Source organism: Orycteropus afer, unplaced genomic scaffold (genome assembly GCF_000298275.1).
Source record: "Orycteropus afer afer isolate SDZICR_OR568_19922 unplaced genomic scaffold, OryAfe1.0 scaffold00169, whole genome shotgun sequence".
Lineage (NCBI taxonomy): Eukaryota > Metazoa > Chordata > Mammalia > Tubulidentata > Orycteropodidae > Orycteropus > Orycteropus afer.
In genome coordinates, this window is record NW_006921756.1 from 5,209,170 (window position 1) to 5,233,824 (window position 24,655).

Sequence of the window (24,655 nt, forward strand, 5' to 3'; positions counted from 1 at the left end):
AGGTCACTATGAGTTGGAATTGGCTAGATGGCAGTGGGTATTTATTTATTTACTTTATTTACTATAGGGTTTAATAATTCTGGTGGTGTAGTGCCTAAAGCATTTGACTGCCAACCAGAAGGCGGGTGGTTCAAACCCACCAGCCATTCCTCAGAAGGAAGATTGGGCAATCTACTTCTGTAGTGATACCTCCTCAGAAACCCAAGGAGGGGTCGCTATGAGTCAGATCTGACTCGACGGCAGTGAGTTTGCTTTTGTTTTCTTTATAGTCACATAGAGGTATGACTATCTGTCAAGGGACATACAACTCTATCTTCATGAGGCTCCTGCAAAACCACCACCACTCCTATGGTGATCCTCCCTGAGCTGCTGATGGCACATACAGAGGTCGCCTACTGGAGGCTCTTAAATGGGTCAGAATAGTCCGTTCACTGAATTTACTCCAAGGCCACTCAGTTGTTGTTAGGTGCTATCAAGTCAGTTCCGACTCATAGCAAACCTTTGTGCAGCAGAACAAAACACTGCCCAGTCCTGCACCATCCTCATGATCTCTACTATGTTTGAGCACATTGTTGCAGCCATTGTGACAATCCATCTCCTTGAAGGTCTTCTTTTTTCCGTTGACTAAGGTTAAAAAAAGTTATCATAAACATAACTGTTTTAGACATAATGCAGCTATAACCTTCCTGCAGTGAGATTAAATAACATTAAGCTATGCTAATGGTATATAATAATATTACAGAAATTTCCCAAATTATGAAATTAAAGTAAAAAAAAATTAGTTTGTAGGTTAAAGCCTAAAATCGATTTATTTTGCCCTTGTGAGTTAAAATATCAATGACCTTTAAATCCTAAATATATTTTCTGCCTCAGTGAGAAAGAGTGTCAGTGCCTAGATGGAATTGGGGTTTCTTTGACAGTTGATATCTCCCCTTGGATCAGGCATAGTTCCCTCAGGGCTTCAGAAAGTGTCTTTGCTCTATACCCAGACTCTAGTGAGCCAAACATTTAATAATCCCAGCAAGTTAAAAGATTATCAAAGCAGGTGCCCTGTGCCAACTGAATTATAAAATAATCAAACCCTAGCCCCTATAGGAGTTGTCCCAGACAAAATTATATTCCCTAAACCTAGTATCGAATGTTGTCCTTGACTCTAGCAGAAACCCAATGATAGCTGAGGGAAGGAAAATTTGGAGAAAGTTGTCATGGTTTCAGCTCACTGGGATGCCAGTTAGTTTCTGCCCAATACCAGAATCTATGACCTGGGATTTAAACTCAGTGGGACACATCTGTAAGCAATGGGTTAATTTTGGCATGATGCATTCACCATATCTACTTCTACATGTCACCTCCTTAGATAGTGACAATTGAGACATTGCTGCTTTATGGAAAGATTTAGAGAAAGCCCCAGCCATTGGCCTCATCTAAAGTGTCTTTCTTGTCTACACTGATGGCATTTTAATTTATATTCCCCTTAACTCTATGTGTCTGACATCCATCAATGAACTGTGAGCTCAATGTAGTGTCGTAACGCCTACCTTCTTTAGTGATCAGGCATTTCCACTCTCTTGGCCCAGTAACTGCATCTACTGCATCTTACTCTGGAATTAAGTCTAAGAAACCCACTTCATAAAGCAGTGTGAAATTAACCAATTCAGAGCCAACTTGAGTCCCAGGATAGAGGTGGGATGCAGTTCTAAGCTGTGGACTGGCTACCGGAACTCAAGTCTAGCTTTCCCACTGTTCCTTCCTTGGCCTTGATTGAAGGTGGAATTTGGGGCAGCTGCTCTAATCTTCCTAGCTAGGCTGAAACTAGCCATAGAAAATTGAAAGCCAGAAATGTTGCAGGAGTGCTCTGTGCCACATGTGGGTCTTACCAGGTTTGCATTTTAAAGGCTATATATATATTCTTAGGAGGGCTGTGAAAAGAATCCCTCTTTGGTTAAAGGAAAATTTTCTTCAGCTTCTGTGGCTTTTTCTGACCATTTGCTAGACATAGGTCAAAGTCAAGTTGTCATCAGCACACTGAGGTTCCTGGGCCAGCATAGGTCCATGCCTTTGCTGAAAACAGTTTGCTTGCTAGACCCACATATTGGCAGAGCCAGACCACTGTTTCCAAAGTTCTAGGGGTCCTACACCTTCCCTGAGGTCTGAGAAGCCTGTACCTTTCTCGAGGCCTTTCACCTTTGCTTAAGACTCTGAGTCTAGTGAAATAGCCATTTGCCTAGAGTTAATGACATCATAAGCTCCAGAGTCTTAGCAAGTCAATATACCATATGGTCTAAGGCTCAAAGCTTCTTCCCAAGCTGCCACTGTTAAAAGCCAATGGTCCTCTGTAAAAAGCTATATATATAAGTGTGGAATGTAATACTTTACAAGCTTTCCAGGTCAAAACCCACATAAGCTCACTTAAGAAAGCACCACAAAGTTCAACATCATCCTCCCTGGCCTCATCAGGTACCCCAATTAGTTCAGGTGTATTCTGCTTTGCAAGATGTTGTTCTTGTCTCTTTCTCTATGTAGTCTATGCACCAGATGCTGGGGTCTCAAAACTGCTTCTCTGCCCTTATCACAAGGACAGGTTCCCGATCGCTATAAAATGTGTGGCATGGAAGAAAGCAATTTGAGAACACAAGCTCTTTGTAGGTGAGGCAGCTATTAAGACAAGATGGGAAGAGAAAAGGCAAATGCCTAAGAAGGTAACTCACAAGGGGAAAGAAGGAGCTAGCTGTTCTTCCCCCAAATGAACCCAAGAATTAAGACAGACTTACCCCTCCTTAGCTTGCTCTCCACTGCAAGGGGCAGAGCCTGCTCCTGAAGAAGTAGAGAGGAATCCTTGCTCCATCTCTATATACAGCTTGCTCCCAAAAGGGACAAAGGAGCCAGCTGAGAACCAAGAAGTCCCAGTTGAGAGAAGATAGCCCCAGTTGTGGACTAAAATATTGTTGAAATCCTAATCCCTGTGCCTGTAAATATGACCCTGTCTGGAAATAGAGATTTTCTTTTCCTATGTTAATGAGTTCATGTTAATGAGAGTAGGGTGGGTCCTAAACCTAATCACTTCTGGAAGTGTCTTTAAAAAGAGCAGAATAGACACAGGGACACAGGGGAACCATCTAAAAGCCTAGGAACATTAAGGATTGCAGTGGCTACTAGAAGCTGAAAGAGACAAAGCATGACATTCCCCCAGAGCCACCACCCTGAACTTGGAATTCTAGCTTCCTGAACTGTTAGAAAATAAATGTCCATTCTTTAAAGTCACCCAATGGTGGAATTTTTGTTAAGGTGGCTCTAGGTTACTAGACATCACCACCACTATCACCAGCCCCTCGAAGAAGGATTAAAGGTCAGAGATACGTCAATCCTGTCATATGCAAAAGCTACTTCCCAGGGAAGGGAAATACAGTAACAGGAAAGAAGCAACTACTTCTGTATTACTTTCTTAAGGAAGCTGGAACAAAGTACCACAAAGTGGATGGTTCCAAACAATAGAAATGTATTCTCTCACGGTTGTAGAGACCAGAAGTCTGAACTGAGGGCGTCAGCAGGGCCGTGCTCTCTGCCACAGCTCTAGGGGGAAATCTGCCTTGTCTCTTTCTGGTAGCTCCAGTTGTTCTTTGGCTGATGGTGGCATAGCTACAATCTCTGTCCATCTTCACCAGGAAGGTGTCTTCCCTCTCTGTCTCTGTGTCCCTTCACCTCATTTTATAAGAACACTAGTCATATTGGATAAGGCCTCTTTCTACTGCAGTGTGACCTCATGTTAACTAATTACATCTGCAAAGACCCTATTTCTAAATAAGGTCACATTCATAGGTAGCAAGCATTGGAACCAAACAGACCACAGATTAGGACATCAATCTCTCTTTTCGGGGGATGCAAGTCAATCCTTAACACCCTCTCAGAAGGCCCGCAGGCAGACATTGTCCCATTTGTGTTGTCTTCAGGTGGAAAATAAAATAGGCATTTTATTTTCATACCCTAAAAACAGAAGTTTTACAAAGTTAAACAACAACAGAGTACATCCATAAGATGTATATACATCCCAGGTGTTAGCCAAATCATACCAGGTGGATTTATTGAGATATTCTCATCAGTAACTGTTTGAGTGCCTCAAGGTCTCTGGGCATCAGAGTTGACACATGAAGCCTGGTGCCTCATCTCAGAGAGTTGTCTAAAGAAGCAAAAGAGAGGATATTTGGACTTCTCCAATGATAAAGTCTAATACAAACATGATGCTGAATTCTTATCATAGTGCAGCTCTGAGGCTAATTACTTAGGTGACTTCAAGCAAGTCCCTTCCTGTCTCTGAGTCTTTTTTCTCCTCTTTATAACAAGAGAGTCAGACTCAGTGATATCCAGGGTCTTTGCCTCTTTGTCACCTTGAAGTTGCATTGAACTTACCAAGCGCCAAGTTCTTAAACCATTAAGATAAAGTATGGCCAATGCATTATCTTCAATTTCAATGAAAGCTTCCTTATATTAACTTGATTTTTAATATACTATCTGTTAATTCAAGAAAGACATTTTTATAATATTTCCCTTATTACTTCTTTTAAATTTAGTTTTTAATTAGTGCACTGCCTTTGCACCTGCAAGTGAGGTCTTTCTCTGCAGCAGGGAGGATCCTGCGCCCGCACCGGCACAGCCTCCTTTGTCTGCACTGAGAACATGTAATTCACCAGAACCTCCTCCCACTGCTCCAGCATTGTAGTCCTCAAAGTGCTGTCAAATCTCCACTCTCATTTATGCTCACAACAACCCAGAGAAGAACAGGCATATGCCACTGACCCTTTTGAGAGAGAGGCACCTGCAGCTCAGAGAAGCTAAGGGGTTTGCATATGGCCTCAACAGTCAGCCGACAGCAGAGCCAGGCCCGAAATGTGGGTATTCTGGCTTTCAGCCCACAGTCCTTTGCATCAGTGAGTACAGCATTTTTTTTTTTTTTTTTTTTGGTTCAAATGTTTCCCCCTTCCTGGGTAGAAATGATGCTCTCTCTCTGTGTCCCCATTTGGGCCTGGAGTGCCTGAGTAATGCAAACCATTAATGTGCTTGGCTGCTAACCAAAAGGTTGGTTGTTCAAATCCACCAAGAGGCTCCATGGATGAAAATTCTGGTGATTTATTTCCAAAAACTCAGCCACTGAAAACCCTATGGAGCAAAGTGCTACTCTGAGACACATGAAGTCACCATGAGCCAGAATTGACTCCAGGGATTACTGGTTTCATCTTCACTGCTTAACACACCATTTGCCCTGAAACAATGATAAGCTTTTGCTCGATGGCTGGGTGCTGTGGCCAGGAGTAGAGCTCAGACCACAACTGTAATCAGAGTCAGTCTAGGGTCCTAACTCAGCATCCAGACAGTACGTAACAGAAAGGGCCTAGTCAGTTGTTTCCCTCTCCTCTTTCTGAATATCCCCTTCCCATTCCTTAGCTTTGGGTTCTTACCTTCTCTCCCTCTTCTACTCTCACCACATCCGTTTCTCCAAACCTTCCTTGCCTCCCTCCTGCTGCTCCCTTTTGCCCCTGGTTTTGTCTCTCCAGCCCCACACAGGTCCTGGGTGAAGCTGCTCTGGGGCTGGTTCTGTGGACTCTCTGGAGCCCCAGGGCAGGCTCTGAGCCAGAGAGAGAAGGCTGCACTGGAGCAGAAGCTGACCAGCATCCAGGAGGAGCCGTTTTGGAGGAGCATCTGCAACATCAATGCCATCCTTTTGCTGACTATCAATGTTTTCCTTTGGGGCTATTTTGCATGATGCCAAAACCTGGCTTAGCCTGGCTACAACAGAGACAGACTAAACACAGCCCAAGACCACCCAGCAAGAGAGACAAGACAGACTGTTTTCCCACCTTGCTTTTCAAACTGGAGACTACAGAGACTGATACTGCAAGAACCTCTGGAGAGCATCTAGTCCAACCTCTAGCCTTGACAAGTGGAGAAATGGAGGCTCAGAGAGAGCATGGGTTTGCTCAGAGTCACACAGCAGGGACTCATACTGAGTCTCCTGACTCCAGCACTTTCTGTCACATTGCCTTACACCCTACCCCAAAAACACTGTTTCCACCCTCTTGTTGAGTTTACTCAGTAGTTTTTATTATATGTGCTGTCTCGAGGTTAGAAAAGTAGAGGATACAAAAATAGAGTCTCAAGAAATTGCAAAAACCCAAGTATAATTTTGCTTACCCATATACTCTTCTCCGTTATCTCTTTTTCACTCCCTTACCACTCTCATTATCAGGCATTAATCAATCCATAGTAATCTATTTATAGCATGAATCTACCCAGGAAGGCCTTACACTTCCACTGTAGCTCCACAGTGATGGCTGTCAGGCCCAAAGGAGTGAAGGGCCCAGGGTGGAATTTAAGCATGGTGACAGATGGTATTTGGGGCAGGGACTCTCCTTGGCACTACTTAAATCCTGACTCTTCCTACTCACACACACAAACAGGAAAATAGTCTTCACAGCCTTGAGGAACTTAGAGTCCAGTTGGTCAGACATGATTTGTTGAGAACAAGGATCAAGACATGTACACAGACAACCGAAGAGCCACTGCATCTGGGCCTCTCCCCTCTCCCTTTGTCCTCCAAATATAGACCTACTCTGGAAAACAACCTGCTTAGGTGTCCCTCCTCCAAGAAGAGTGTCCTGACACCCAAGACTATTATTCACAATCCTATGCCTGTTCCTACAACTCCAGTGCCTGCTTTGATCACAGCACTGATCAGAATGCACCACCGTGTTTGTCTCCTCTTCTACATTGAGGACTCCACAGGGGCAAGGACCAAACACCATATCCTAAGTGACTTTGTACCCAGAAAAGAACAAGTGTTCAATAAGCATTGGTTGAATTAATAAATTCTTCAAGGTTCTAGCAGACGTTGTACTCTGTTTCGCTAGGTAGTGAATTGGGGAGTCAGCTGGAGGTGGGAAGAAGGAGCCTTGTTGAGCTGGAGCTTTAACCATTGAGTGTCAGGTATCTAGAAGAAGACTATAACCCCATCCCATTGCCAGTGACACAAAATGAGAACGTCTCTTCTTCCTGTCTTCCTGTCTAGGCTGCCCCTCAGTGTCATCAGATCCTCCTCCTTAATGCTGCCTTCAATCAGCATTTTACACTGATCACTAATTTAAACTAGATACAAATAAAATCGTAGTTCTTTAAGATTTGAATACATCTGATTTTATGAACACCTCCTGGTTGTTGCTACCTCCCAGTTTCTGCTTCCATTGGCCTTTTGACCTCACTGTGTTTCACCTTATGTGGCTTTTCTCTCCCTGCTGTTCTCCATCAACCCTTACTGGAAACTCCGTTCCCCCCTGCCCCCGATTTTTCCCAAAATGATTCACTCAAACAATATATGTACAATAGATTATACTTAAGATTTGGGGAAGGGAAGGAATTTTATTTTATTTTTAGTTACAGTAACTTTTATTTAATCTATCTAAACCATTATCATTACAACATACAATCACTATAAGATGATCAATGAATGAGTTTACATTTTTGAGTCTAAGTCTTTGTAATCTGGTTACTTCACACTTACACTAAATAGACTTTACACTTAAGTGTATTTAGACTAGTCACATTTCAAGGACTTAATATCCACATCTGACTAGTGGCTACCATAATGGACAGTGCAGTTCTAGACTTTTTTTAAAAATATATATTTATTGAAATATAATTTAGGTACAGTAAAATACACAAAACTGAAGTGACATGGGCTAATACATTTGAAGGGAAGGAATTTTAAACCACAGAAACACAATTGAAAAGTGAAAATTAAATATCCTATGTTTTAGGGTTCTTCAGTAGCCGGCTATGAGAATTTCTCACAGGCCTCTTCCTCAGCCTCCAACCTCCTGCCTCCTTCTATGGTTCAGAGTCCCCTCTTTCCTTCTCCTCCATTTTGGCCCTCCTGCTCAGTTTCTCTCCCGCCATTGTGCTGAGCATCCATCTCCTTCCTGGGTGCGAGACCTACCTTTTTGACCTAAAGATTTATGACTGTACTATTAAATCTAGTAGGATTGCCAGAAAGGGGGCCCACTCCCTTCCCTCCCTTCTTTGCCCAGTTAATTGCTACTTGTTCTTCACATCTCAGCACAAAGGTCACATCCTAAGGGAAGCCACATTGGCCCAGTCACCATTTCACCACCCCCATCAGCCTCCTTGAGGAGACCAAGACTCCATACCTCAATACATAGTGTCATGGTTCCCTGTTTGACACTACCTTCAAAGAATTTGTTACAGTGTACACTGATACATGTATTTGTATAGTTATTTCATTAATATTCATATCATCTCCTAGACTGTAGACTCCCACTGAATCAGCATCACTTAGAAAAATATCTGACACATGCTGGATGCCAATATATATATTAGCACGTATATATGTATATGTGTGTGTGTGAGTGTGTGTATAGGCGCTCTGGTGGCATAGTGCTTAAGGCATTTGACCTTTAACCAGAGGGCTGGAGGTTCAAACCCACCAGCTACTCCTCAGAAGGAAGACTGGGCAATCTACTTCTGTGGAGATACCGCCTCGGAAATATATGTGTGTGTGTGTGTGTGTGTGTGTGTTGTTGTTGTTGTTAGGTGCCATTGTCTCCGATTCATAGCGACCTCATGCATAGCAGAATGAAACACTGCCTGACCCCGCGCTAGCTCCATGATCCTTGCTATACTTGAGCTCATTGTCGCAGCCACCATGTCAATCCATCTTGTTGAAGGCCTTCCCCTCTTTTGTCAACCCTCCACATTACCAAGCATGACATCCTTTTCCAGGGAATGGTTCCTTCTGACAACATGACAAGCGAGTCTGGGCCATTCTCGCTTCCAAGGAGCATTTCGGCTGCACTTCCTCCAGGACAGATCTGTTAGTTCTTTTACAGTCCATGGTACTTTCAGCATTCTTCGCCAGCACCACAACTCAAAACCATCCACTCTTCTTTGGTCTTCTTTTTTCATTGTCCAGCTCTCACATGCATATGTTGTTGTTGTTGTTATTTGCCATTGAGTCGGCCCCGACTCATAGCGACCCCTCCTTGGGTTTCCAAGGCAGTATCACTACGGAAGTAGGATTGCCCAACCTTCCTTCCGAGGAGTGGCTGGTGGGTTTGAACCGCCAGCCTTCTGGTTAGCAAACCCACCAGCTACTCCTCGGAAGGAAGGTTGGGCAATCCTACTCCATATCACATGCATATGAGGTGATTGAAAATATCACGGCTTGTGTCAGGCACACCTTAGTACTCAAGGACACATCCTTGCTCCTCAGCATTTGAAAGAGTTCCTTTGCAGTCAACTTGCCGACTGCTATACATCATCTAATGTCCTGACTGCTTCTTCCATTGGCGTCGATTGTAGAACCAAGCAATGTGAATTCTTTGACAACCTCAAGCTTTTCTCCATTTATTGTGATGCTGCTTATTGGTCCAGTTGTGAGGATTTTTGTTTTCTTTATATTGAGATATAATCCATACTGCAGAGTGTGCTCTTCAACCTTCTTCAGTAAGTGCGTCAAATCATCCTCACTTTCAGCAAGCAAAGTTGTGTCATCAGCGTATTGCAGGTTGTTAATGATTCATATATATATGAATAAATGAAAAAATAAATGGATGAATGAGTGAAAAAACATCCTGAGCAGAGGAAGCCAAATATTCAAAACACAGAGGTGGAAAAAATCGTAACATAACCAGGGAACAAACAATAGTTTAAAATGTCTAGAGTGAAGGGTATATGTGGGCAGGGTGACTTCTAGTCCATAGGAGTTCTTTATACAAGTGATCAATATGTCTCCTCACTAGGTCTCATAGGTGGCAACTAGATCTCAGGTTGGATTTTAGTCCCAACATGACCCTTGGCCAGGTATATTTGTGCAGGGTACCACCTGCACATCCATTCATTGCTAACTTTGCAGCCACTTCATAAGGTTGTTCAAAGGAATAAATGAGTTAATTCACAACGTTATTTACAACAACATCTTGGCACAAAATGAGCACTTAATAAATATTAATTATTATTACAACTGAGGTCACTGGGTGGTGGAAACATTTTGCACTTGACTACTAACCTAAAGGTTGACGGTTTGAACCCACCCAGCGGCACAGCAGAAGAAAGGCCTGGAAGTCTGCTTCCATAAAGATTACACCCAAAAAGACCCTATGGGGCAGTTCCACTCTGTAACACATGGGTTCGCAATGAGTCAGAATTGACTTGAGGACAATGGGAATTATTAATATCACTAGTAGCAGGTGAGAAGGACACTGTCTTGGTTTCCTACTGCTGCTACATAAGAAATACCACAAACATGTGGTTTTGAAGAGCAGAAATTGGAGGTTAAAATTTCAAATCAGGGTTTTAGCAGTGCACATTCTGTCTGTGGGTTCTGAGTATCTGGCAATTGCTGGTGATGCTGGGTGTTCCTTTGCCTGTAGATGGTCTTCAGGTGGCATCTGTCCCTCCTCTGTGTGAGAAGCCAACTCTGCTCCTTCCATAAAACACCTCCCAGAAGGGATTAGGCTTTGGCCCCACTCTAATCTGGTGTGACCTCCGTAACAACAAAAACCCTACTTCCAAGCAGGGCCACACTCACAGGCACAGGGGGTAGGGCTTTAGTGCATATTTGAAGGTGGGGACCACCAGTCAATCCACAATAGACACACAAGAGGCATCACTGTGGGGCAATGTCATTCTAGAGCTGGCATAACCTAAAGTCAGAGCAGGGAGTGGTAGAGATTAATTCTTCCAGAGGAATCAGGAAAGGGTGTAACAGAAAAACCTGGGGGGAAATCCCTACTGCTGCCATAACATAAATACTCCAAGTGGGTGGCTTTAAAGAGCAGAAGTTTATTTTCTCACAGCTGAGGAGGCTAGAGGGAGCTCTGGTGGCATAGTGCCTAAGGCCTTTGACTGCTAACCAAAAGGCTGGGGGTTCAAACCCACCAGCCACTCCTTGGAAGGAAGGTTGGGCAATCTACTTCCATAGTGATACCACCTCAGAAACCCAAGGAGGGGTTGCTATGAGTTGAGTCTGACTTGATGGGAGTGTGTTTGGTTTTCTTGGTTTGAGGAGGCTAGAAGTCTGAATTTGGGGTGTGGCTTTAGGAGGAGGTCCTTGCTGGCCTATGTCAGCTTCTAGTAGCTGCCAGCCATCCTTACAGATACATCGGTCTCCATCCATCGTCTGTCTTCCTCTCCTCTCTGTGACTATTCTGCTCTTTTTATAACTCAGATGTGATTAGATTTAGAACCCTTCCAGCTAAGGCTTGATCTAATTAACATAAAAAGACAACCCTGTTTCCAAACAGGATCATATCCACATATACAGAGGTTAGGATTCTAACACATGTTTTGGGGGACACAATTTGATGCATATCACCCTCTGTTCCTTATTCCATGCCAGCCATGTGGCTCCCCCTCCTGCCCCATGTCTTCTGCACTTAGCTATTGCCTAGTCATGTCAGGGATCACCTCCTCCTGCAAACTTGTCCCAACGCCTCCTCACCCATCCACCTTGAGTTTGTATCTTTCCTCTGTGGCCACACAGGCCTCTGCACTTCTCTCTACCACAGCAAGTTCCATGCTTGTGTTATAATTTTCTTTCATAACTCATTTTGTTTTCTTCTGAGTCACCTCTGGGTGGGTTCTTTGAGGTTTTTTTTAGGGTGTCTCTGTTCATCCAGGGAATGTACAGTGCTAAGGTATCTAGTAAGTACTCAGTTAATATCCAAATTAATAAGCAAAATGTATGCATGCATGTTAAATTCACTCCATAACATTTGAATTTTCTTCTCTCTCTAGTTCTTAACCATAACCAAGAAAAAGAGTAATTAGGACAGTATCTGTATAGATTTTACTCACACTCTCACTCACTGACATGATTCGGATCCGACTCAAAGTGATCCCTCCTTGGGTTTCCAAGGCGGTATCACTACTGAAGTAGATTGCCCAATCTTCCTTCTGAGGAGTGGCTGGTGGATTTGAACCTTCTGGTTAGCAGTCAAATACCTTAGACACTACACCACTGAGAGGCAGCCTTTTCTAACTCTAAATTCTCCTGCTGACATCTCCCTTTTCATATTCAGATTTCAGCTGACCAAGTCAATGTTTGCTAAACACCTATTCAGGGGAAAATCTGTTTGGCATTTGAGACAGAGATGAACAATATCAAGTCTCTGCCTGAAGCAAGCTCAAGTCTGGAAGATAAGGCAGACACATTTAAAAAAGCAAATGCAGTAACCGTGGGGAGTAAGTAAAACAGAAACATGCATAAGGAATAGTAGCAGCAGAGGAAGGAGTAGGTAGAATATCTGGGGGGAGGAAGGGCTTCCTGGAGGAGGTGACACCTGAGCTGGGCTGTGAAGAAGGAAATAGGAAGTTACAAGTCAAAATGGAAGTGCTAGCTCCTTTGAGTCTCACAGTCAAGCTCAAACTTTCTATTCAGTACACTTCCAAATGCCGGGAAGGCATTCTATCCTGCTTTTTGCTCTAGTATTTATATCAGTGCTTCCTCTCCTGTTAAACCTCATGTGTTAGAAGGCAGAATTCACACGACTCATTTGTATATCTATTGCCCCTCCAAGCACAGGGCCTGCTCACACAAGGTGCTTGAGGAATGTCTGAAGGCAGTGTCCACCCCTCGAGCCTCGGTTATCCCAGTCTCCGTGGAGCATCAGCCTCACTGACCTTAATCCTCTGGAGGCCCCTTTCCAACTCTTTCACCTTTACCATGCTCTCTCCAGGCCCTGCTCTCAAGTTAATCTCTCAACTTCTACTTGCTAATGTGTGAATGGATGGGATGTTATCTTTTCTGATATATATGTATTTCACCTGGGTACTTGTGATTCAATTATAGGATAAGGTCAGATACTCTATCAAGCCACCTGAAGTTGCCTGTCCATGGGACCAACTGGCAGAGCTGTAACCACCTCCTTGTAACCCATCAGGGCCTCAGTTCCACTCTTTAAGGGCAGGGGTGAAAAATATACGACCAGTGGTTAAAAGACTTGCATCCTAGGATAATTTAGCTGTTGTTGTTGTTGTTATTTGCCATCGAGTCGGCCTTGACTCATAGCGACCCCTCCTTGGGTTTCCGAGGCAGTATCACTACGGAAGTAGGATTGCCCAACCTTCCTTCCGAGGAGTGGCTGGTGGGTTTGAACCGCCAGCCTTCTGGTTAGCAGTCAAGTGCCTTAGGCACTATGCTACCAGAGCTCCTAGGATAATTTAGCTACAACTTGAAAATCTAAAGATCCTTCTAATACTGGCATTGAACGCTGCTGATTCGATTCTGCATTTGTCTCCTCTGATGGGGGTGGTGGATTGGTGGCAGTGCAGGGTGTACAGGGAAGGAAAGGGTCACACGCCCACACACTTGAGTGGAAATAGCACAAACAGAAAAACACTGAAAAGTAGTTTTCAGAGAATTGAAATAGGTTTGCCATGAGCGATAACAACATTAAGAAACAGTTTTGAACTGTGAAAGGACGATGTTTAAAAATAAATATTGCTCTTAAAAATTCCAGGAAGAAATTTTTTTTTTTTTTTTTTAAGTGATTTGCAAGGAGCTTGGACCACAAAAGCACTCAATTTAATATGTGAGACTCATAACTGTGTCTCTGGGTGTGAGAGGTCACATCAGTTAGCGGGGAAACTGCTAGAAGCCCAAGCAAAGGCAATGTCAGTTTTCCATTAACCTAAACGAGTGTCTCCCTAGACTTTCAGCCATAAGTGAGATTAATTTCTTCTTTTCTCCAGGGTGAAAAGTTGAGAGAACTTTAAGGTTATATATAAATATAAATCCTAGAGACTTAAATTGAGGTAGTTATAGTTTACTTTCATATTTCAAAATCAAATCCTAGCTTTAGCCTAGACTCACAAAGTAGGAATGTCAGACTTTTTATGGAGATCTTACATAAAACACACAACTTTCACTTCAAGAGGGAAAAAGGCCCTTTGTACTCTATTAGCAGAATGGAATACAGAACGCTTGGTCCATCTCTCAGTATGGCTCGTATGTAAATTTTGGAAGGATTTATGTTCAGAACGAGAAGGAATATCAGAAGTCAGCTAGTCCAGCTCTCCTTTCCTCTTCATTTCAGATCAGAATTTCTCTGAACAGCCACCTGATAAGTAGGTTACCAAGCCTCTGCTTGCATACCTCCACTGACGGGGAACTGACTACCTCCTAACGGATCATCATCACTGGCTATTAGAAAGTTCTCCTTTTTATTGGCTAAGCTCTGCTTCCCTGCAATTTCCAATCAGTTATACAAACAAAAAGATGTGGAAATCACACAAATGAATCATTTACTCCAAAATTATATCCCCACTATTTGTGATTTATTCTCAGAGGAGTAATTCACAAACTTGGGAACTCCCCATAAAATTGCAAATTCATCTGTGATGAGAAGTCCATGAAGACTAATAAAAATGATAATTTAAAAAAATCCTCACAATTATTCTCTAGTTTAAAGAGCTCCCTCAGATCAGCCATTTCATTTGATTCTTAATACCATCCTAGGATGTTAAATCATTTACAAATGAAGAAACTAACCCACAGGGGTGAAGTGATGGGCCGAGGCCTGCCACTCAGTGGCCCATAAGCCAGGATTCTGACTCCTCATTCTTCAGGCTTTCCTCTACTGCAATACTCACTTCTGCAACATCCTTTGTGAATACCTACTACTTTTCGGGCACGTAGAATAAATGTGACTCTAATCCATAATCCAAGCAGGGCTCAATCTAATAAGAAAGAAAGACAAGAAAACAAATCATTGCAGTACATCGCTTCAATAAAACTGAAATTAGAAACAGGAGAAAATATTTTGGGACACCACAGAAAGGAACAAAAAGAATTACCTGGTAGATTTGGGGTGGGCTTCCAAGAAAATGAGACATTTAACTTGGCTTTTGATTTCTGGTTGGGGAAATGGAATGAACTCTGTTCTAGGCAGAAGGAAATGCATGCAAGCAGGTAAAGGGGTCCCGCGAGTTCCCTGCAGAGGGAGACACGTGGTGTGGCTGAGGGACAGGGTGCACAGAAGGAGAAAGCAGTTCAGTCCGGAGAAGTAAGTACAAGTGCTCCTTAATGACACTAGACCCACTATAAACTGGCTGCCATGGCGTTACTAAGCACGAGATAAGGTGGGTGAGTGAATAAGGGAAAATAAGATATGCAAGAAGAACCTTATTATTTTAGAAAGACCATTCTGCTAACATAAAGAGAATAAATTAGAGGGTCAGATAAAACCAAACTCATTGATTCCAACTCATGGTGACCTCTGTGTTATAGAAGAGAACTGGACTCCATAGAGTTTTCTTGGCTGTAGTCCTTAAGAAAGCAGACTACCAGGTCTTTCTTCAGCAGTGCCACTGGGTGCATTTGACCCTCCAACCTGTTGCCTAATGGTCAAGCACAAATCATTTGTGCCCCCCAAGGACCTCAGAGGATGCTCAGGGGTGGCAATTTATGAGGATGTGAGAGCATCACTAGAAAAAAAGAAGAGAAAGCATAGACAACTTTCATTTGGCCACAGAACAGAATAGAAATGCTAACTCTGACAACATGAACATGTAGCTTCCAAAAGATGGGATTGGAAGGCATGGAGGAAAGGATAGGAGTGCTAGAATCTGTCTTCTTACAAAGTAGGTAGGCAGGAGACTGTTGAAAGTAGATGGAGCAAGAAATAGAGGTTTAAGACTATCACTGAAAATTATAAAGGCAATCAATAACATAAGAATAATATAAATATCCAACACTGGGAGGAGGGGAAGAGAGAAAAGATGATGTTCGGTTTTCATCTTTCAGAGTAGAGACTGATCCTCTGAGTCGGTAAGATAAAAGGTATATGTATAATAACCAGAATTAAGGAACTATCTACCAGAACACCTAACAGACCATTCAAAGAAGGTTGTCTGTGGGAACCTGTAAGTGGGGCAATGAGGGAGAGAACTTGATTTTCACCATAAGCTGTTCTGCATTATTTGTTTGTAGTATATTGATTTTTAGAAATGAGAAGTACCCTTACAGAAAAGATAACCTCTTTGGAATGAGGGTCTTAGGACAGTAGCAGAGAGGAAAGGAGAGAGGACTGAATTTAAAAGGTATTTCTGATGTAAAATCTACAGGACTTAATTGACTCTGGGGGAACAGAATATTGAGGTAATGCCCAGGCTCAGGCCTGGAGAGTAAACAGTTTAATTCACTGAGATGCAGGAAATAGACTTGGTCTTGAGAGTGAAGAAAAAAATGATGAATTCGCATTTGAACACACTGACTTTGAAGGGCTTTAAGACTTCTTGATCACTCCTGCTTGAGAAAGAAAATGCTGCCTATACCATACATCTAGTATGAGGTCTCTCTTTCTGTTTGTGAAGGGTCGTGTTTCCCAGTGGTAGCAGTCCTTTTTGGGTCTAGTGAGTTACTTAAGATTTTATCTTGTGGGGGAAACTGGGAGAGGGAGAGGGTTGTAGTCAGGTGCCATCGAGTAGGCTCTGACTCCTAGAGACCCTCATGGACAACAGAACGAAACCTGCCCAGCCCTGCACCAGCCTCATAATTCCTGCTGTGTTTGAGCCCACTGTTGCAGTCACTGTGTCAATCCATCTTGTTTTGTTGACCCTTCACTTTACCAAGCATGATATCCTTCTCTGGGAATGGTGCCTTCTGACAAGATGACCAAAGTAGGTGAGATGAAGTCTGGCCATTCTCACTTCCAAAGAGCATTCTGGCTGCACTTCTTCCAGGACAGATCTGTTCATATTTCTGACAGTCCATGGTATTTTCAGTAGTCTTCACCAACACAATTCAAAGGCATCAACTCTTCTTCAGTCGTCCTTATCCACCGTCCAGCTTTCACATGCATAGGTGGCAAAGAAGGTAGAGACTCTTTTTCCAGGCGAGTTTCTGGAATCACAATGTTGGAATAGAACTTGGGGGGGGGGGCATGGACAGAGTGATGTGCTACTTGGATCCTCAATTAAGAAAGGCCTTGTTGCCCCAAATGCTGAAAGTTCTGTGGGCAGGCAGCCTTCAACTGTCAGCCCATCAGGACTGTGTCAGCTGCAGAGTGCTGCCTTGCCTGAGGTCCTACCCCTTCCAGAGCAGGTCATATCCAATGACCAATGAGCATAAAGGCCTGACCATTTCAGTCAACATGGAACAACTCTGGCTGGCCATTTTAGCTTCAGCACTCCCCGTGACTTTGGCCAAGGCTATCATCAGACCTGCATTGCAGCTCAACTTCACTCCCTACCCAATCTTGCTTCCTTTTCCTCCTTTCCACTCATTCTAGATCTAAGAGTAATCCCTAACAAACATCCCTCACACTAAATTTCAGTCTGAATCCAATCTGTGATGGGGGGGTCTAAATAGCTAAGTGCCTTCAACTTGACCTATTCATAGCGTTCATTATAAATGATGCCAAATAGATCTCTGAAGACAAATCCAAATTGAACCACAACCTCTGCATCCTTACATGTACTGGTGAGTAGCTAATGGCTATTTTCTTTTACAAGATAGAGTGGTAATGGGCTTCAATTAATCCAGTTGGGCAAATACGGAATGACCATCATGTTTTCAGCAAATAACACCATTCTAGCTGCTTCAAAGACCCCTACAGCAAAAACCATTAAGCTTCATGTGTTTTATTTTCTCTCTCTGGCAACCCTGAAGTGTTGCTGACAACTGAAGTTGGTAATAATCATTGTCCCCTAGCCATGTTTCTGAATCTTCAGCCAAATTCATGGCTGTTCCATTTCCAGAGTCTGATGTTCTAATCAAGTAGTCCATGCTAAATAAAATAGCCTTCCTTCTGGATATTAAAGGGGGAAGAAAAAAATAACCCACTTTAACCATTAAAGTCATACTACTTGTATGAGAAAAAGTTCTCAGTGAAAACATTGGAGGAGCACAGAAAACAGATTCTTAAACAATAAATAAATCTGAATCCCTACGCAATGATATCAAATGAGCCAAGATGCAAGACAAAAATTGGTCATTCAAAACCTTTTAGGGGTATTTAAATTTTAAATTTGTTTTATTTTGTCTTTGTACGTTTCTTTTACAATATATTTTGAAGCCTATTAAACAAAGTTGATTCTGCTCAAACGAATCTCAGAAATAGACACATTCCTTCTAAGGGTAACTGTTGTGTGCTATGGAGCTGATTCCTACTCATACTGACCCTGTAGGACAGAGCAGAACTGGCCCATAGGGCTTCCAGTGGCACAGTGGCAAAGCGCCTGGCTGCTAACTAAAAGGGTGGCAGTTTGAACCCGCTAGCTCCTCTATAGGAAAAAGATGCGGCAGTCTGCTTCTGTAAGGATTTACAGCCTTTGAAACTTGATGGGAACAGACCCATAACTCTGTCCTGTGGGGTCACTATAAGTTGGAATCAACTTGGAGGCTGTTGTTGTTGTTATGTGCCATCGAGTCGGCCCTGACTCATAGCGACCCCTCCTTGGGTTTCTGAGGCAGTATCACTACGGAAGTAGATCGCCCCTTGTTCCTTCCGAGGAGTGGCTGGTGGGTTGAACCACCAGCCTTCTGGTTAGCAGTCAAGTGCCTTAGGCACTATGCTACCAGAGCTCCTAACTTGGGAGGCAGTGGGTTTTTAATCTTTACAGAAGCAGATCTTCAGATATTTTCTCCCCCAGAGCTGCTGGTGGGTTTGAACCATTGATAACTTGGTAACTGAAAGTTTTACCATTATGTCACCAAAGATCCTCTTTCAAGGATAGAGGTGCATAAACTCTTATAAATAAACAAAAGAGATTCCAAATAGATTTATTATCTATGATGAAGCCACTTTTCCATTAGGGGTTCATGTGTGTTGGTGGACATTGGTGGACCAGCGCAAGAACTCTTGCCTCCATGCGGCAGACCTGGGTTTGATTCATGCCAGTGCACCTCATGCACAGCCACCACCTGTGTGTCGGGGGGGGGGGGGGGCTTGTATGTTGCTCTTATGCTGAACAGGTTTCAGTGGAGTATGCAGACTAAAGACTAGGAAGAAAGGCTTGGCATCCACTTCCAAAAATTGGCCACTGAAAACTTTATGGATTACAACGGTCCAATTCACAACTGATCGTGAGGATGGTTTCATTGTTGTACATGAGGTCCTCATGAACCAGGGGCCAACTCAACGGCAGCTAACAATGTGTGAGCACTTACTGTGTGCTAGCCCACTGTACTGTTTTATAAGCATTATCTGTTTTTGTTTTGTTTTCAGAAAAAATTTTCTTTCCACTTCTTCCTTGTGTTTACCATGTCCCTTCATCCTTTTTCATGAGCATTATTTTGTTTAACTCTCTCAACCCATCTGAGAGAGGCTGAGCCTCTGTGTACACTGTGAATCATGTCCTCACAGCTGTGCAATACAGCAGCCCTGGGGAGGGGCAATACTCTTTTTCAGATGTGGAAATGGAGGCATGGAGTTATTCAGCAAAGTTCTCATAGTTGTAGAGTAAGTATATGACACTAACCGAACTCAAACCAGACTGATCTGACCAGAGTGCATGGCCCTTATTATACTATACTTTAACTCCAATTGTGCCATAAGATTACTTGTGGCAGGATAGATGGTACTATCTCTATTACCACGATTTCCTCTATCTTTGTTTAAGCTGATTGACTACACTGTGTTCTGCACATCTCTGCCTACTGAAATCTTATATAACCTTGAAAGCCCTCTAACTAAGGTGAATCAGGAGCTCTGGTAGCATAGTGGCTAAAGCACTTGACTGCTAACCAGAAGGCTGGCGGTTCAAACCCACCAGCCACTCCTTGGAAGGAAGGTTGGGCAATCCTACTTCCATAGTGATATTGCCTTGGAAACCCAAGGAGGGGTCGCTATGAGTCGGGGCCCACTCGATGGCACATAACAACAACAACTACTAAGGTGAACCTCACCCAAAGTCATGGCCTACTCAATTGCCTAATATGCATGTGAAAGCTGGGCGATGAAAGAGGAAGAGAGAATTATTGATGTAATTGAATTGTGATGTTAGTAAAGAATACTGAACATACTGAAGACTCCCAAAAGAATAGCCAGTCTTAGAGAAAATACAATCAGATTGCTCATTAGAAGCAAGGATGGAGTGACTTCAGTTGGTGTACTTTGGATACATCATCAGCAGAGACCAACTGCTACAAAATGACATCTTGGTTGGTAGAGGGTCACTGAAAATAAGAGAAACTCTCAATGAGATAGACGGACACAATAGCCATTTAAGCCAACAGACTCAAACATACCAATGTGATCAAATAGGTCAATATTTTTCAAAACAGGTGATTTGACTGTTTTGGAGCTTTATATTGTGGAGAACATGAAGCATACCATCACTAATCATCTGCCTTAAAGATAAATTACTAACTTCATCAGGTATCATTATCTTTTCTAATTCAGACTTGACTTAAAACCACTTCTCTTTATTTCACCTTTCATAATAACCTAACTTGAAATACAACTGTTTATCTCCAAAATCACTTAGGTGTTGTGGACAACCCTGAAAAGAGAATTTTAAATGAGATCAGGATTGTGTGTTTCTCAAATAGGCTAAAATAAAAGGGATGCTCTGAATTTTATGTTTCCTTCTACCACCCCACCCCCAAACTTCACATTTAGTTTAATAATTAATATTAATGAATTATAATTTATATAACTTGTGCTATTGTCAGATAGCATAAATAGTATCAATGATAATTATTCACATCTGGCAAACCTTCAGGTTTCACACATTTTCTCTTCTTATCTACATTACAAATTCAAAGCTACATGATTTATATTTTTTTATAACACACCAGACTATTACTCAATCTTTCCAGTTTGCTATTTTACCTCCTGACAAGTTTTATAAAAGAGAAGGGAATAAAACTAAGTTGCATTACATACAAGATGTCGCCTACCCAAATGCCAGAAAGGGTAGCAAAATGAACAGCCGGAACATATGGCCGTGAGCTGACAGCATAAAGAACCTAGTTCTGCATGAGCAACAGGGAACATCTTGAGATGCACAAGACATATGTGTTTTAGCAAGAAGACTGAAGTGTTTCATAATAAAAACAGGACAAAGTGAACCATGAGAGCTGAATAAAGTTTTAATTAAAAATGGGTTTTTAGCCTTCAATGTGAATATACAATATGTTTCACAGATGGATTTTATATTTAAGCATCATCCAAACCAAAAAAGTGAGACAAATAAAGCTTCTGAAAATGGCACAGAGGCAAAAATATATGTAAACAATAAAGGGTTCTGGTACAAACAAACAAGGAGGGAAGAACAGCCCTCTGCCATCCATTTCCTGCCTGCACATTGTGTAAGTAGATATGTAACCTGCCTTGGGTATAAAAATGCTTCTCCCAGTTGGAATATATAACACACGCACACACACACAATTCAGAAATAATCTAAATGTTCAACAACAGTTTTCTGGGGAATGGCTGAAGTGCTTGGTAGTTTATCAATGCAGTATTAGATAGCCGTTAAGACATACATTTATATAACATTTTAGAAACATGAATAAATATGCATTAACATTAAAACTGCAGAAAAAATTAAAACTTAAAAATACATAAGGTGTTGCAAAAAATATATGAAGATATCAAGTTATCTCAAGATTTTTACTCTTCATGAGCACTTCTCCAATTTTTACAATCTTCCAATTTTTACTCCGAAAAAGTCTAATCAAAGATGAGATCCTTACCATGAAAAACAACATAAAATAATAATGGTTCTAAGTTTATTAGAAAAGAGATTCTTTTCTTATTAATCTCTGATATTTGAATAATGGCACCACCAGAGCTCCTGCTTTATCTATCCAGCTTCATTCCTATACTGTGTAAGAGATTGTGTCATCATTTCTGTTCAAGAAGAAATTATCCCTAAATTCACTGGATATAGGTAAATAATGAATAACTTCCCTCCACTGAAAAACACAGGCATCTAGCAGATGAAGGTACAACAATTACGGTCTCTGTGTACAAAGCACCAATGGCTATGCTTTTCTGCCATTTCTCCATTAACAAAAAAGTCTCCAAACCAATCCTGAAAAAGCTATCTGAAGCTCCTTTCAATGCATTTAAATAGCTTGAGTTTAAGCTGGAAAATCTCTCATAATGAGTTTAGTGTTTTGAAAGTATCTCAAAGCCAGGAAATACTCCATTTTGCAAAACCTGGTTCTCAAACCTGGGCAAGCATCTTTAAAACTTCAACTGAGGTTTGAGTTTATGTTATGTCTTTAAAATGAATAAAAAACTCAGGAGCAGCCTTTCTTCCTAGACATTTTGAAGGTTTCATTTAGAAGCCATATTTACTTATTGTCAACACTCACTGTTGAGCTCCCCTATGTGAACCCCTTGCTCAAGAAAACTGATCAACTTGCTGCTTCCACACAGACCTTGTTATCCCTTATAGATGGCAGATATCTTTGTACCACTGCTTAATTTTTTCCCTCCTAGCATCCTCCTTTTCTACCTATTTGAATCACACCTATCCTTCAAACTGAGCTCCTATCTCTCCTCTGTATTTATGAAGCCTTTTGCTCTCTCCACCCAGTGAACTCATTTTACTCATTAACTCTTACGCAATTATTACTTTAGTCTTTTCAAGTATTTATGTCATCTGCTAGAGAGAAAATTGTCAGAACATTTCAGAAATCACTGTTTTTCTTGTCCTCCAGAGTGTTCAACATAAGACTCTGCACGTAGCAAGTACTCAAATTTCCTGAAAGATGAAAAATCGCTGGAAAGAGACTATAAAACCCTTACATTTGGCCTTAATATGACCTTTGGGGTGTCAGATATACCTGCTTAATGATACTGTAATCATAAAATGGCATTGGTTAAGCACCCAAAAACTTTTTGGGTAAAAGGATCAAATTTAAATTCTATAGCAAAGCATGCAAAGGCCCTGTTTGTGATTTCAACATACATTTCAACCTCATCTTTGGCTTCAATTTTACTATATACCCTTACACTCAAACCATACCAAATGTCTTATAGTTTCTGTAACTTGGTTCTTTCATGCTTCTACGCCCTGCCTCTCCTGGTAAAATTCTCCGTAAGATGTTGGTGTTAGGTGCTGTTGAGTTAGTTCTGACTCATAGTGACCCTATACACAACAGACGAAAACAGTGCCCAGTCCTGCGTCACCCTCACAAAGTGAAATGCTGATTCCTTTGTGATGTCCCCCTTTGCCATTGCTTCTTTCCTGCTCCTAAAGCACACACTCCAGCATCTCCTCTATGCATGTACTTATCAACAGCTTTTACACTATATTGTAAGGTGTTTGTGAAAGGTCAGGATCTATCTTCTTATCTATCCCACATGTTTAGTTCAGAGCCGGTATTCAAAGTTTGTTTAATAGATGCATAAATAAATTAATGACCTTGTTCAGTGATCACTGAAGTGAGAAAACAGCCTGGAGTTATAAGGTTGGTCATAAATAAACCAGAAGTATGTAACTCACATGGAAATCAAGGGCCAGCCATTAGCCTTCCTGGAGCTCAAGACATTTTTTTAAAAAATAAAAGTGAGAAAAAAACAATCTAGATGGTGAAGAGGTTAGTATAATTTGAAATTTTAAAAAGAAAAAAAAAATAGATAAAAATAGTCCTACATGCTCTTTACTACAAAGGAAACCACAAATAGGTGCTAGACCCATGGTTCTTGAACCAGGATAGGCATCACCACCTTTAAATACATATTTTAAATTTACTGCATCAAGATCTCCAGAGGTTGAGATGAGAAATCATTGTTAACATGCTTCCTGAGTGATTCTGATCCAACAGGATTTGGAACCACTCAAAGCAGACATCACCAAAAGCCTCACCAGTTGTATGGATGTTAAGCAGTCACCCCTAGTCATCCCTAGTCTACAATGAGATGAATGCTAGGTACATCGTGAGCATTCTAGTTCTGAATCCTATACCTAAGGAAAAGTTCTTGCAAAATTATGACCACGTGCAATTATTTGTGGTAACTAGATCAATGGATTGTTTAAACCCCAAGGAACTACCCACTACCAAACATTTGTATAGCTGCCAATAAATCACAAGTTGACTGGTTTAATCTACCCTCCCTGTTCAATACAGTGGAGGTGTTATAATAAGTAGGTGAACTGGTCAACATGCAGGGACAGAGCGGGGAGCAGAAAAGTAAAAGTTTTAAGCTATTCAGAAACATATAATAAAAGTATGAATAATGGAAAACAAGCCTCTTCTAATATGGAAGTGGAACAATCACTGAGAGTCAAGTACTACCACTTAAAATACAATACTAAAGCCAACACTTAAGGAAAATAAAACAGAGTAGAGGTAAGTTCTTTAGGTTATTTATGAGAAAATACTGCTATCTGGATACTACATACTAATATCCAATTCAGCCACTTATATTTCCATTGTGTGACCTGCAAAAGACAATTTTGAAAGTTTTCTCTTTTGTAAAATTGTAGACTATAATCTCAGCTCTACCTAGCACAAAATTGTTGTGGAGGGAAACAATGAAATACATGCTTGAAAATAGTAACAGGCAATACAAAATACAGGTTATTACACATTATCAAAATTTAGTAGCATTTTCCCAAGGCTTTAACCAATGTTTGGTAGATAAAAATTCACATAAGTGAAACATTCTTTCTCTTCTATTTTCCCAAC

At 41.6% G+C, this 24,655-nt stretch overlaps 1 protein-coding gene across 1 annotated transcript in view; it reads left to right on the forward strand.

The window, feature by feature from the left end:
- Nucleotides 1–5,755, forward strand: part of SLC5A9 (solute carrier family 5 member 9) — a 30,409-nt gene extending 24,654 nt beyond the window's left edge. The window contains exon 14 of the mRNA XM_007946712.2: nt 5,547–5,755. Coding sequence (XP_007944903.2) covers nt 5,547–5,755 — 209 coding nt within the window. The remainder of the gene's footprint in view (nt 1–5,546) is intronic.
- Nucleotides 5,756–24,655: the final 18,900 nt, after the last annotated feature.